This window comes from Strix uralensis, chromosome 4, assembly GCF_047716275.1.
Source record: "Strix uralensis isolate ZFMK-TIS-50842 chromosome 4, bStrUra1, whole genome shotgun sequence".
Taxonomy (NCBI): domain Eukaryota; kingdom Metazoa; phylum Chordata; class Aves; order Strigiformes; family Strigidae; genus Strix; species Strix uralensis.
In genome coordinates this window covers 83,728,809-83,741,672 of record NC_133975.1, presented here as the reverse complement: position 1 = coordinate 83,741,672, position 12,864 = coordinate 83,728,809, and the positions used below count along the sequence as shown (strand labels likewise).

Sequence of the window (12,864 nt, the reverse complement as noted above, 5' to 3'; positions counted from 1 at the left end):
TTGTTTTAAGGACTCCTGACTCCTCAACTGTTTCCTTAGGTCCCTTTGTTTAGGTAAGATTGAAATGCTCGGCAGGCTCCCTACGTAAATCACTGGGAGCAGACTCAAGGCCTTCAGTGGACACTCGGGCAACCCCTAGAATGGGAAAACTAAGAAAAGGGGGAGCTCAAACAGAGAGACACGGAGACCCTGTTATAGGGAGGATGATTCTGCTGATTTAGGAAGGAGGCACCTGGACTTTACTGCACAGCATATGCTCTGGAAAGAAGGTCAGCTAGCGAACACCATGAAGAAGACTGCTTACTTCTTCCCTCGACCACCGAAGCCCCTCACCCTATTTCCACTACGCATGCTGGGACTATGTAAATGAATTCTGGGAACTCATTATCATAAGACACCCCTTTCTAGGAAATCTAATTAATATGTATGATTTGTGTGTATGGAAACTGATGTTCCTTGCTAGTTCAGGGGAGCCCTTATGGTGGAGAATCCCCAGGGCGACCCCAGCGCTGCTAATAAAGAATACCTGCTGAACAGGAAAAAAACTTTACTGTTGAGTCAATGTCTTTGTTTCAGTACAAAGAACAAAGGTGAATGGAATAGGCACCTTAATAGTGATTTGGCAATACATTAAAAAATGTAGTATTTCAGCTCAAAGTGGTATAGGAAGAACTGTTCTCTGGTGCCAGTACCCTCGCTCTGCTGTCAGCAAGGCTGGACTCAGAAAAGGAGGCCTGGTGGAAGCACACCGGCCACACAACAAATGGTGTGCACCTCGATCTCTGGGTTCAGTTTTGGGCCCCTCACTACAAAAAGGCCATTGAATGACTCAAGTGTGTCCAGAGAAGGGCAACGGAGCTGGTGCAGGGTCTGGAGCACAGGTCTGATGGGGAGCGGCTGAGGGAAACGGGGGGGTTTAGTCTGGAGAAGAGGAGGCTGAGCGGAGACCTCACTGCCCTCTACAACTGCCTGAAAGGAGGGTGCAGAGAGGGGGGATGAGTCTCTTGAGCCAAGGAACAAGTGCCAGGACAAGAGGGAATGGCCTCAAGCTGCACCAGGGCAGGGTTAGACTGGCTCTTAGGGAATATTTCTTTGCAGAAGGGGTTGTTGGGCGTTGGAATGGGCTGCCCAGGGCAGGGGGGGAGTCCCCATCCCTGGAGGGGTTGAAGAGTCGGGTCGACCCAGCGCTGAGGTATCTGGTGGAGTTGGGAATGGTCAGTGTGAGGTTAATGGTTGGACTGAAGGATCTTCAAGGGCTTTTCCAACCGAGACGGTCCTGTGGGCCTGCGCTGCGTTAACGGCCGCACGACTGACGGTCCCTCCGCGCGGGCCAGACCACTGCCGGCGGTGCCGGGGGGGGCAGGCGGAAGAGCCCACTCTGCCGGGGAGGCCACGCCCACCCCGTTACGGACCCGGTGGCGCGCGGTGGGCGGGGCATCCGCGATAGGCAGGAGGGGAAGCCAATCGTCGCGGCGGCTGGGGCGGGGCAGCCGGAAGCGCTTGCAGGCGGAAGTGCGGCGGGGGCGCGGGGGCGGTGCCGCGCCTGAGCCGGGCCGGGCCGGGCCAGGGCAGCGCCGGGCGCCCCGCGGCACCGTAAGGGCGGGCCGAGGTGGTGTGCGGGCGGCTCCGCCGGTGATGCGCGCCCCGAGGCTGCTGCCGGGCCCGGCGCCGGCGCGCTGAGGCGCCGCGGGCCCCGGGGGGGGTTCGGGGTTTGTGTGTGTGTGTGTGTGCGTGTGTGTGTGTGGGGAGGGGGTGCCGGTGCCGGTGTGGCCGGTGTGTCCGGCGTGTCCGCGGCCATGCCGTGCACCTGCGGGAACTGGCGGCGGTGGATCCGGCCGCTGGTGGTGCTGCTCTACATCGTGGGGCTGCTGGTGGTCGTGCCGCTCTGCGTCTGGGAGCTGCAGAAGCTGGAGGTGAGGGACGGAGCACCGGTGGGGGGGGGGTCGGGTCTGTCGGCCCGGTCCCACCCGCACGGCCGCTGCGGGGGGGCTTCGGTGCTCTGAGGCAGCCGGCAGCACCCTTGGGCCCCGGGTAGAGAGCCCAGGAGGCAAAGAGCAGCCGGAGAAGTTCCGCTGCGCTGCTGTGTGCGGTCGCGGTGCCGGTAACGCACGAACGAAGAGAGGTGGAACCGGGCAGGATTTCGTTCTCCTTCCGGTTCAGTAATAATCAGTGTTCAAACGGTTGATACGGTGCTGAAGAAACTGCAGTCAGGCTCTGTAGAAGCAGGGCTGGAGCTCTGCCGCTGCCCTGCCCACAGCTTTTCACACTTGGTAGAAATACCGGCATTCGTGACCGGGTATTTCAGGTAATTCTGACTGCCAGGGAGAATTGAGGTAGTAGAGCAGCTTCTCTTTCAGGCTGGTCGTACCGTAGTATGTCATAACAGTAGCATATGAATTACACGTGACAGCATTACTTTTCTAGCAAAAAGTAAAATTTTAACCTTAAAATACATGTTGTCACGTTTCATACACGCTTTTACCACTGGTATACCATGGTATAGCTTTAATGGCAGTAAAATCGGGTTTGAGTGTATTTTAAATTTCCGATTTTGCAAACCTTGTTCTGATGCCTTTGTATGTTCAGCCCAATGGATATTTATATCAAAGCGGTATCCAAAACGTCAAAATCACTAAATCTGATACTGGTAGACAAACTACTCGGAAGCAGTCTTTGAACTGGAAGGCAACGGAAGACATGGGATGTTGATGTACAGTAGAGGATCAGAGAAGAAATTCTCAACAAAAAAACCTGTTTGAGAAGTCTTACGCTGTTTCTCAGGTTTTGGTACTCAAGACTATTAATATAGTAGTTTTTCAGAGAGCTTTGGTTTAAAATTGTAGCCCTGTCTTTTAGCAGATGTTATATATACATGCATATCTATTTCAGAGGGCTAAATGAAACTAGCTGATTACTAGTTGGAACTTGATTTTAAAGCTAAAAATACCTTAAATCCACAAGCTTTCAGAAACTTTATAATGCAGCACTGAACTGAGACAAGTTCCATACCTAAAGCAAGGAATCCCTTGTGGCTTTCAGTGAATTAAATACTGAGCATTACTATGCGTTTGTAGAACACTTGTGTTTATTGATGATGGTTTTGTTCGGTTCTGCAAGATTTCTCATATTTTTCTTTGGAGTTTTACTCTAAGCCATGTCAACAGATTGCAAGGGAGACTTTGGGATTTTGTGTATTTGAAAAAGAGAGTTAGAAAAACTAAACTTAATATTGGGATATGTACTTAATGGCCATCTTCAAACTTAATTCACAGTGGAAAAAAAAAGATAAATTCTTTTTCTTGCTATACTGGTTCAACTTTAAAGTATGAGTACTGAAACTTTGATCTTGTGTTCTTCTTTTTCTTTGGAAGGTTGGAATTCATACCAAGGCATGGTTTATCGCTGGGATATTTCTGCTAATGACTATACCAATATCTCTCTGGGGAATACTACAACACTTAGTCCACTATACGCAACCTGAATTACAGAAACCAATAATAAGGTAACATTTCGTATTTTACCTGTGCTACAAATGTTGAATTTAACTCAGACTACAAATACCTCTAGTAATATTAAATGTTCTTTTGTTATTGTAACAGGATTCTATGGATGGTGCCGATTTACAGTTTAGACAGTGTAAGTGTTCTCTTCCTGTTAACAGCTCAATAAAATTCTGTTTGCTGTGGGAGTGAGGGAAAACACTGTCACAGTGAGCAGAAACTGTGCTGCATGGAGAGTTGTAGTCCTAGAAACTTCTGGGCATTCCTATTTATGGAGCACGTCAGAAGCATAGTTCTAGAGATGTTGCATTCTTCTCGTGGAGCTTGTGGGATCGCTTTTGCTAACCCTTCTTAACCCAGTCCTCGAGTATCCTTTACGACAGATGTGGAAAGGGGTACAACAAGGTCCTTCCATCTTCAGTAACAGCTGAACTGGAAACCAGACTGATCCAAGTGCTGTCTCAAAATTCAGTGCCTTACCTTTCTGTCCCAAGTTAGACTTAGTGCTAAAATTCTCTCTTTGTGCTTCAGGGGGCAAAGGGTGAGATCCTACAAAAAATTACTTCTGAATACTTTTATGTGATAGAATCTATTGGTCATACCAGATATGGTTCATGTAAATACATCACCTGTGGAGATGATTTCAGCCAGAGCTAAGCAACATTCTAAATCTGTGGACTGTACAGGATGTGTGTTTAGATTTTGTCATCACCTCCTGACACTGCAATTACTTCTGTTTCCCCTATAAAAGACAGCTTTTGAGGAACTTTTCCTTTGATTTTTCTCCCATCTCTTGAGTATTTATGAAGTGTCACCCTTATGTATGTTTGGTTTCGGTTGGTGGTTTTTTTGTTTTTTGAAGACTAGGATTTTAGAGTATCTAAGAATGAAGGAGAGTGGGGAAGAAAACAACATTATCTGTTTCCTGTGGGGAATATCAACTGCCTCAGGTTGATATTTCAAGTACAGAATTTTGCTTTGGAAGAAAATTGCCCACTAATTAAGCGAGCTCTAGCCAGGCATTCAGGGACATTTCTGACATGCTGAAATCTTTCCCCAGACTCCTGGATCTTATGGCCTTTGCTGCATATATGGTATCCTCCTAGAGTGCTTAATCTGTGCTGAAAATAAAGTCCTCTTCTCAGATTCAGTTTACTAGCTGCAGTAGTACATCTTCCACATAGCTGTTGCAGCATCTATCTCTCTAGTGTTTGTTAACTGTGATGAGGATGTGAAGCATCTTCCTGTAGTTCTAATAAGAATGTCAGAGAAACCACAACATTTGTTCTACTACAACCTAGGAAAACAAAGTAAACTCAAAAGACCCGCCTCTAAAGTTGAAACTCCCTCTCTCCCAAGAAAACCCCAAACCTAAAAAAAATCCTGTAAGACAGGTTGCACTGGACAGTGCAACAGCAGTGTGATACTCAGAAATAAAAATTGAAAGCTCGGAGAGCTGATCCATAATCCCAGTTTTGCAAAAAACACACTTTTCTGTCTGAAATTTTGGTTTAGAGGGATGACTACCACTTTAAGGCTAATCTGCTGCTTGCTTCTGTATTTTACAAACATGCCAGAACAAACATTTACACAGTAGATACCAAAATAAATCGACTTTATACTGAGGGACTAAAAACTTAGTTCTCAAACCCATCTTGAGTGAATTCCAGGAAACCGTTCTATCCTGTCTCTTCCTAAGAGGAGTAGGCAATGTGTAGGGAACCATCTCCTCAGTTATGTTTAAATGGAAGGCTGAATTGTGTGCTCAGAGACACGGAGCATCTCTTGCGCAGTGCTTTAAGCACGCTTCTGTTTGAAGCAGCAGAGATGCAATCTGAAGTTCTACTTGTATTTTTACAGAACGTTATTTTCTAGCTGTAGCATCGCACTCCTGTTAGCCAAATGCTTCAAGCCCTGTTTAATTAGTGCCTGCTCTCTAATGAAGTACTGCTCACTGGACTAGCCAGCCAGTGTTGTCATTGGAATCACTGTTGTCTTTCTTGCATGTAACCTCTTGTGTACCTCTCTCCTTACAGTGGATAGCTTTGAAATACCCCAACATTGCAATATATGTGGATACATGTCGAGAATGCTATGAAGCTTATGTCATCTATAATTTTATGGTTTTTCTTTCAAATTATCTAACCAACCGGTATCCAAACCTCGTATTAATAATAGAAGCAAAAGATCAGCAGAGACATCTGCCACCTCTATGTTGTTGTCCGTCGTGGGCTATGGGAGAGTGAGTATATGATATCTTAAAATTTTAAGCTGTGTAATCAGATATAAATGGGTTTTTTTTTCATATTTAGTAGTATAACTGTTGTTGCTTGTCAGAGTCAGTTTATGGTTTGCACACATTTTGTTTATCAACAATGAACTCCTACTGAAAGCAGCTGTGAACATGTTTTCTAGCTGTAAAATGTCCTATAAATGGTGCTTAGTTACAAACATGCGTTGACGCAGGTGGTGCTGAAGGAAACTTCCTTGGCTTTGAAAAACATTGGAAAATGTCTCCTTGAATTTGCTTCCTTTGCTATTGTGTAATATTTGCCAAAAAACCTCATGTAGAATTGCTGGTAGACCAGATAGCCTATTGCTTTTACTTCCACAGGTGAAGGACGAAAGGCAATAAGCCCCTGAACTGTTTGTTTCTGCATGCTTAATCTGATAAGCATCTCTCTCTTAAGAGATTTTGATAAAGCTGTTTAAAATGTTAAAGACAAACTATGAATGTAAGTCATTCTTACACATCTTCAAACACAGGGAAAATTGCATTCTCTTTGTTTAGTCCAGCCAGAAGCTTTCCATGGCTAGAAGTAGTGAATCATTGAGTATTTCCTGTTACATATCTAAAAAAGTCTAGGTCTTTTGTGCATTGCATATATACACACTGTATACTGTAGCACCTGAAGTCCTGGAAACAGAAGTTGAAATTACCATGAAATAAAAATTTAGCTTAGTGAAGCTACTGAGAACAGGAAACTTCCCTAAGTGAATTGTCTTTAAATTCTTGTACAATGAATTTTGTGTTTCTCTTGCAGAGTTTTATTATTTAGATGTAAACTGGGGGTTTTGCAGTACACTGTTGTCAGACCATTTACTACCATTATTGCTTTGTAAGTATGCTCCTAAATGATTAATATTGATCTTCAGGATGTAATTTTGAGTTACACTGGAAAGAATTTTCATGCCCTTTGTCTTGAATCAAGACAGTTTAAAAGCAGACTTTTACTAAATGGGTCCTGGCAATTTCAATCAATCTTTGATTGATTTCTTTACAACTTCTCTATAGCAAATTACTATTTGCAGAATTGAAATAATAAATACCTAATGCCTGCTGCTGAAAGCGGTGGGAGAGAACGTGAAGTACTGTTTATGTGGGAAGACATTTTTATGATCTCTTAATCTTTAGAGGTTTTTTTCCTCCTTCTCCCTTTTCTCACTGGCTTCAACAATTGGGTATTTTTAAAGTCAGGTTTCATGTAACTTTTTAAATTTCATTAAGCTTTGCATGTGATGAGCCTGACTGTGTGCCTTCATACATATCATATAACCTGTCATTGTAAAGGAATAGCAGGCAGTTATGGATGTTGATGCTGAAAGATTCATTTCATTAACTTTGTATTGATGGTCATTACTGTTAATTCTGTGGGACTGTGGAATAAATTGCTACTCGCAAAGAATATCCATAGAAATATTTATATTGGCTGTATGTGTTCTAACAGTTAAAAGCAAAACGGCTTAAAAAAGGATGTTTAATTGTTGAATTCTTTCAACAATGGACTATGTTAAGCCTGCATTCAAACCCTCTTTCTTCTGTGGAAAACACAATACGAATGTGCTGTTGGAAACTGATTCTTGTGCAGAACCCACAATGCCCATATTTGAGTATCAGAAGAGTTTTAGGATTCTAACAGTTAATCGATGTAACGAAGACTTAGCACTTCAAGAAAGCGATCTTTTACTATGTAGTGATTAACTCTAAAAATTCTTTCAGAATTTGTGAACTAGTGGGAGTGTATGATGAAGGAAACTTCAGCTTCAACAATGCTTGGACTTACTTGGTTATACTAAACAACATGTCACAGCTAGTGAGTATCAAGAGTACATCTTTCTGCTCTTTTAAGTCATCATATTAGTATCATGTGACTGTTCTGTGTGAACTATTGACAGTAACTGTGTTAATGTCTGGTAATTCTTACGGGAAGAGTATTTCCCACTGTAAATCAAAGTTGCTATCTGTTAAATACTATATATGCGAAATACTAGGAAAACAGATAATCTAAAACTTCTCTTTACTATGAATCTCCATAAAGCAATAAAGTGTCCCACCTCTCTACCGCAGACTGTTTGATAGGTGAAGTGGTATGGCCCAGGCACGTTAGAGCTGTAGACTCGCCCCTCTGCAGAAGGGATGACTTCACTCGCCCCCGTAGCTTCCTCCCAGCATGCAAAGAATCAGCAGTGGCTGTGTTAAAAATACCGTGTTACAAAGCTGATGGTAACAATATTGATAGGAGAAACGGCAATGGCGCATGGAGCGCTGAAATTCTGGCCTGCCTAATGCTTGGTCTTGGTTCAGCTGGCAGATGATGTCAGGGTAGGGGTAAGATGTCAACCCCTGGACTTGAAAGTTTTATTTTGGAGGTCAGGGGTTGGATTTAGTGGCTTTCTGGGAATGCAGAGGAATCATTTTCTGCTTCACCCAGGGCACATTACACATGAGCTATTGCCCAGAGCAGCAGCTCTGGCTCCTTGCTGCGTAGCCTTCTAGCCTCCAAGCTGCTCCTCTTGGCGATGGCAGCAGGAGTCAGGACAGCACAACATCTCGTCTGGGAAGTGCGTCCTCCTCCTGCTGCCACCCCTGTGTCTGATGGGTGACTGTTATGGAAGGAGCTGTACCTGCTTTCTGCTGTGATAACAGTCCCAGCAGCAGCATATACTTCTGCATGTCCTGGTTGACATCATTGCTTAAAGAAACTTAATGGGAAGAGGCTTGGAGAATGTGCGTGCAAAGGCGAGATCAGTTCCTTAGGTTTGGCTGAACATTAGTTTGGTGGCTTGCAGTTGTCATTATTAGGAAAGTTGTTAAGATTTGCAGTGAAGATGCATAGAGGCAACATCTGAGGTGTTCTTAACAGAAGCCTGAAAGAACGTGCTTTTTTTATGCCATTTTCCCAAGAGATGTGCTTGGCATTGAGATTTTATGGGACCTTCCTATGCTTTGCTTTAGTGTGTAGATATATGACTTCAGTCTCCGTCTGCCAATACCACACATTTCAGAAATACAATTTCAGGCCAAAAAAAAGTCTGCTTTAAAACATTGAGGCAAAGATTCCATAAATCCAGAGCCTCTTTTCTAAAATAGATAGCTTTTTAAGTTTGTATCGTACTGTGATATATTTTTTAACTGAAGAGATGCTGCAAAACAACTCCTTCGCAAAACAAACAAGGATTTGAAAGCTTTTCTTCGTTTTCTTTTCCTTGTTAGTTTGCTATGTATTGTCTGGTGCTGTTTTATAAAGTACTACGTGAAGAACTGAACCCTATCCAACCTGTTGGCAAGTTCCTTTGTGTGAAGATGGTAGTTTTTGTTTCGTTCTGGTAAGTTAATTATTTACTCATTACTTGCTCTTGGGGTGGATCATGAAAGAGCAAAAAAGGCTGGATTTGTTACTGAGGTTAGAGGCCTCAAAAAATCTACCCATATTCTTAGGGAAGTGCTGTGAGGGGAAAAGGGTACTAGTAAGTTGGACAAAGCAGTCTTGTTCACTTGAGATTATTTTTTAGACTTGCTATTTTGTAAGGTGATTCTCAGGAACATAATTTATTTTAGAATCTTCACTTGCAGCTATTTCAAAACAAAAAAAATACAATTTTTTAAAATAAAACTAAAAAGATATTTAACTTTTTCAAAATAAGTTACTATAAATTACAATTTAAGCATTGCTCACACTTAGCTGCTAATGAGTGAGTGCATTTGACTATCTGGGTGTTAATCTGTGGGCTGTGCTGATGCCCTTGAAAGAGAAGCAACTTGTTCTGTAACTGGAACAACAAACTCTTCTTCGGTTCCATACTCTGTTGGTCTTTAGGACCACAGATGAATGACATCGCTTTTTAAGTCTCCTTTCCTTCTCTTAAAATCTAAATATATAAACAGTAAGGTTTTTTGTAAGATTCTTTGTGTGTACATACATATGAACAGGCCTTGTTTACCAGATTTGCTTGCAGGTTTTTTGGTGCTGCTGTTACAATAATAATAATGGAAAATAATCTTTACAGGCAAGCTGTGCTCATTGCATTGTTGGTGAAAGTTGGTGTTATTTCTGAGAAACACACCTGGGAATGGCAAAGTGTGGAAGCTGTGGCTACAGGCCTACAGGTAGGAGCAGATAATTACTACTGAGGAGGAATGGCTACGTGTAAGATGACATAGCTGATCTCGAGCAAATATTATCACAGTCACTAATTAAGACAGGTTAGAATAGTACTGAATTTGTTGTAAGTTGGGGAAAGTTTCAGCCGGTCACCCGCAGTGAGTTTTATGCTCAACGCTTCCATATCCATGTGTTGGGCAGAAGGAATGTGCCCCAGTTAAATACTTCTGTTTGATATACTTGCATTTCTTCTTGCAAGAATTCATTGTAGAGCTGCTGCTTATGGAATCTCCACTTCCAGCAAGTCAGTCCATCAGGCCAGGACTGATTCCAGTATGTGTGGAGTACCCATGGCTCTCTGAAGCCTACCAAGAATATCCTACCTCTGGTGGAAAAGTAGCTGGTGCCAGTATCCCAAGGCACTTGCAGTCTTTCAGTTGTAGAAGAAACCATTTTTCTCCAGTTATGAATGATTAAGTCAATCTCTCTCTCATTGCAGGATTTTATCATTTGTGTGGAGATGTTCCTGGCTGCTATTGCGCATCACTACAGTTTTTCCTATAAACCTTATGTTCAGGAGGCTGAAGAAGGGTCATGCTTCGACTCTTTTCTTGCAATGTGGGATATTTCTGATATAAGGGCAGATATATCAGAACAGGTTCGAAATGTTGGTAAGTAACAGATTTGTATGATCTGTTCACAGCGCAGGCATTTCCAGCTTCATTTTACACTATTATCCATCTCTATAGTACCTTCAGAATGTTCCATACCCAATTAGTGGCAGCTGTATGCCTAGAGGATTTAATGGTTTATCTGGTACTTTGCTCTTTCCAGTGCTCCTGACTGATCTAGAGTCTAGTTTTTAATTTTTCTTTTAAATAAATGGATGTCAGGGTAGGTTTTAGGTGCATTAGGTGGAAGAGAGGGATGTCCCTTTTGGTTCTTTTTTGTTGTTATTTTTTTTAAATGGAAAGACATCCTTTTATTTATTAAACCTAACAATGCCCATGTAAAACTGTCAAAGACTCTAATTTCATGCCTGTTTTAGAGTTGATGTGTTTAAAGACCTTGGTATAGTGCTGGAAGTATTAAAAAGTATTTTCATTTGGCATAATTCTAGGAAGGACAGTTTTGGGCCAGCCAAGGAAAATGTTTTTTGCTGAGGATCATGAACAAAACGAACATACGAGTTTACTGTCTTCATCTACTCAAGACCCAATTTCTGATGCTTCTTCAATGCCATCTTCACCCATGGGTCATTATCAGGGGTTTGGACACACTGTGACACCTCTGACAACACCAACGGCAGCCCCTGCAGTTGATGGTATTTACAACGCTTCTGCTATTCGAGATGCTGAGGAGTCACCTGAACTAGAGCACAATTCATCAGAGAAAGCTTTGAATAAAAGTTAGACTCACCTTTTCTTTGAATGTGTCAAGGAGTCTGTCACATACTTGCCACACACGTTCTGTTAACATGTACTATTAGTGATGAAAGTTGAAGAGCGTGGAAAAGCTGCTGCACAGACAGGAAGAGGATATGCCTGTAACTGACATCTGAATTCTGAATCTATAATGGATGTGAGTATCTGTGAGTACCCCACGAATAGAAAACACGCACACTGTAAAGATCTCTGCATATATCTAAGAATCAACTCCTTAAACTGCTAAACACTTACACATCATGTCAAAATTACACTTTTATTAATACAAAAGAAACATTTGAAAAAAATGCTGAAGTGTAAGTACTACTAGCAATGGAAAAAAAATTTCAGGAATGTAATTTAAGGAGGGCAGTAGCAAAAATGGTTTGTATTTGCTTTGGTTGTTCTCTTAATGATGATAACTTCCATACCTGTGTTGGATGGAGTGTGGACAAAATGGTAACTTCTGTACAGACGCAATCTTCTTCCCCTTCCAGCCTAGCTAAATAAACCTCCTTCATTAAGATGATTATTACAGAGCATCAGTAAAGAATCTATATGAAGAAAGCATTCCCTACAAGCCTTGCTATAATAATTCCATGCCCAGAAAATGTGGTTGATCTATCTGTTGTCCTTGTAGCTCATAATTTGTAAGTTTTTTACATTCAGAAGAGACAGCCAGGATGATAGGTTTTGGATGAATACCTTACACTTGACTACTTTTTTCCTGTCCTTCTAAAATAAGAATAATGGTTATTACCTTAAAATACATGGAGGGGGGAAATAAAGGATGTCAAAAAGGAAGTAGAAAACAAAACTGATTTCTTTATTTTGGGCTGCAATAAATTCTTTAACACTTAAAGGTTTTTTTTCAAGCTGTTAAAGCAGGGTAGCTTGACAATGTCTCTGTAGTAATTTGTATTCATAAATTTGTGTGTGTGTGTGATTATTGTATTATGCTTCTGGTATAGCCTGGATGCAAATGTAATAGTTTGGTGTCCCGTCCCCCCCCTCCCCAACCACCCCAGAAAAGATCTTTGCTAAGGTAAAACTAAGTATCTAGTCTAATACTGGAGTTACTAGCATTAGATTTCAGACCAAGTAGTAGTACACTTGTACCAAAATACTGCTTTGCAAAAACTGACAAAATCAGAGGGGTATTGTTTCTATCCCATTACTGGATTTTTACTACTATTGCATGTTTGCAATCTGACAAAAACAAAAAAACCCTGGAGCACTGACCGTTTAAGTGACATCTGAAGTTTCTTTTTCAGCATTGTTAGCATTTACAGGATAAATGTTTGATTTCTGGCTGTCATAGTAAATTCATCTTAAGTGCTTTTTTTTTTTTTTTGCAGTACTAGTGTGATGTAAATACTGCGCCTTACTCACTAGGCTGCATATTTTATAGTTGACTGTACTTGCTGTATCTGAAGTTAGTGGGAAAGTGCAAATCATCATTTTCAATTTGCCAAGTCATTGCCTTTGTTGTAAATAAGCAATTAAAGACTTTATTTAAACTGTTCACCTTCCTTCTTTCAATCTGATTTATAGCTA

General features: G+C 41.9%; 1 protein-coding gene across 1 annotated transcript; it reads left to right on the top strand.

Annotated features, from left to right (window-relative positions):
- The first annotated feature begins 1,607 nt into the window (after positions 1–1,607).
- On the top strand, positions 1,608–12,832 carry TMEM184C (transmembrane protein 184C). The gene is made up of 10 exons (XM_074867500.1): positions 1,608–1,913; positions 3,372–3,502; positions 3,600–3,636; positions 5,537–5,742; positions 6,545–6,619; positions 7,501–7,594; positions 8,995–9,107; positions 9,789–9,888; positions 10,383–10,554; positions 11,004–12,832. The coding sequence occupies exons 1-10, from the start codon at positions 1,797–1,799 to the stop codon at positions 11,294–11,296; spliced, it is 1,338 nt and encodes a 445-aa protein (XP_074723601.1). The 5' UTR covers positions 1,608–1,796; the 3' UTR covers positions 11,297–12,832.
- Positions 12,833–12,864: the final 32 nt, after the last annotated feature.

What these genes read in the sequence shown, in the direction of transcription:
- TMEM184C (XM_074867500.1), top strand. Translation starts at nt 1,797, where the DNA reads ATGCCGTGCACCTGCGGGAACTGGCGGCGGTGGATCCGGCCGCTGGTG. An exon ending in GGGAGCTGCAGAAGCTGGAG is followed by an intron (nt 1,914 to 3,371) that starts GTGAGGGACGGA and finishes TTTCTTTGGAAG; the next exon opens with GTTGGAATTCATACCAAGGC. An exon ending in CCGTCGTGGGCTATGGGAGA is followed by an intron (nt 5,743 to 6,544) that starts GTGAGTATATGA and finishes TTTCTCTTGCAG; the next exon opens with AGTTTTATTATTTAGATGTA.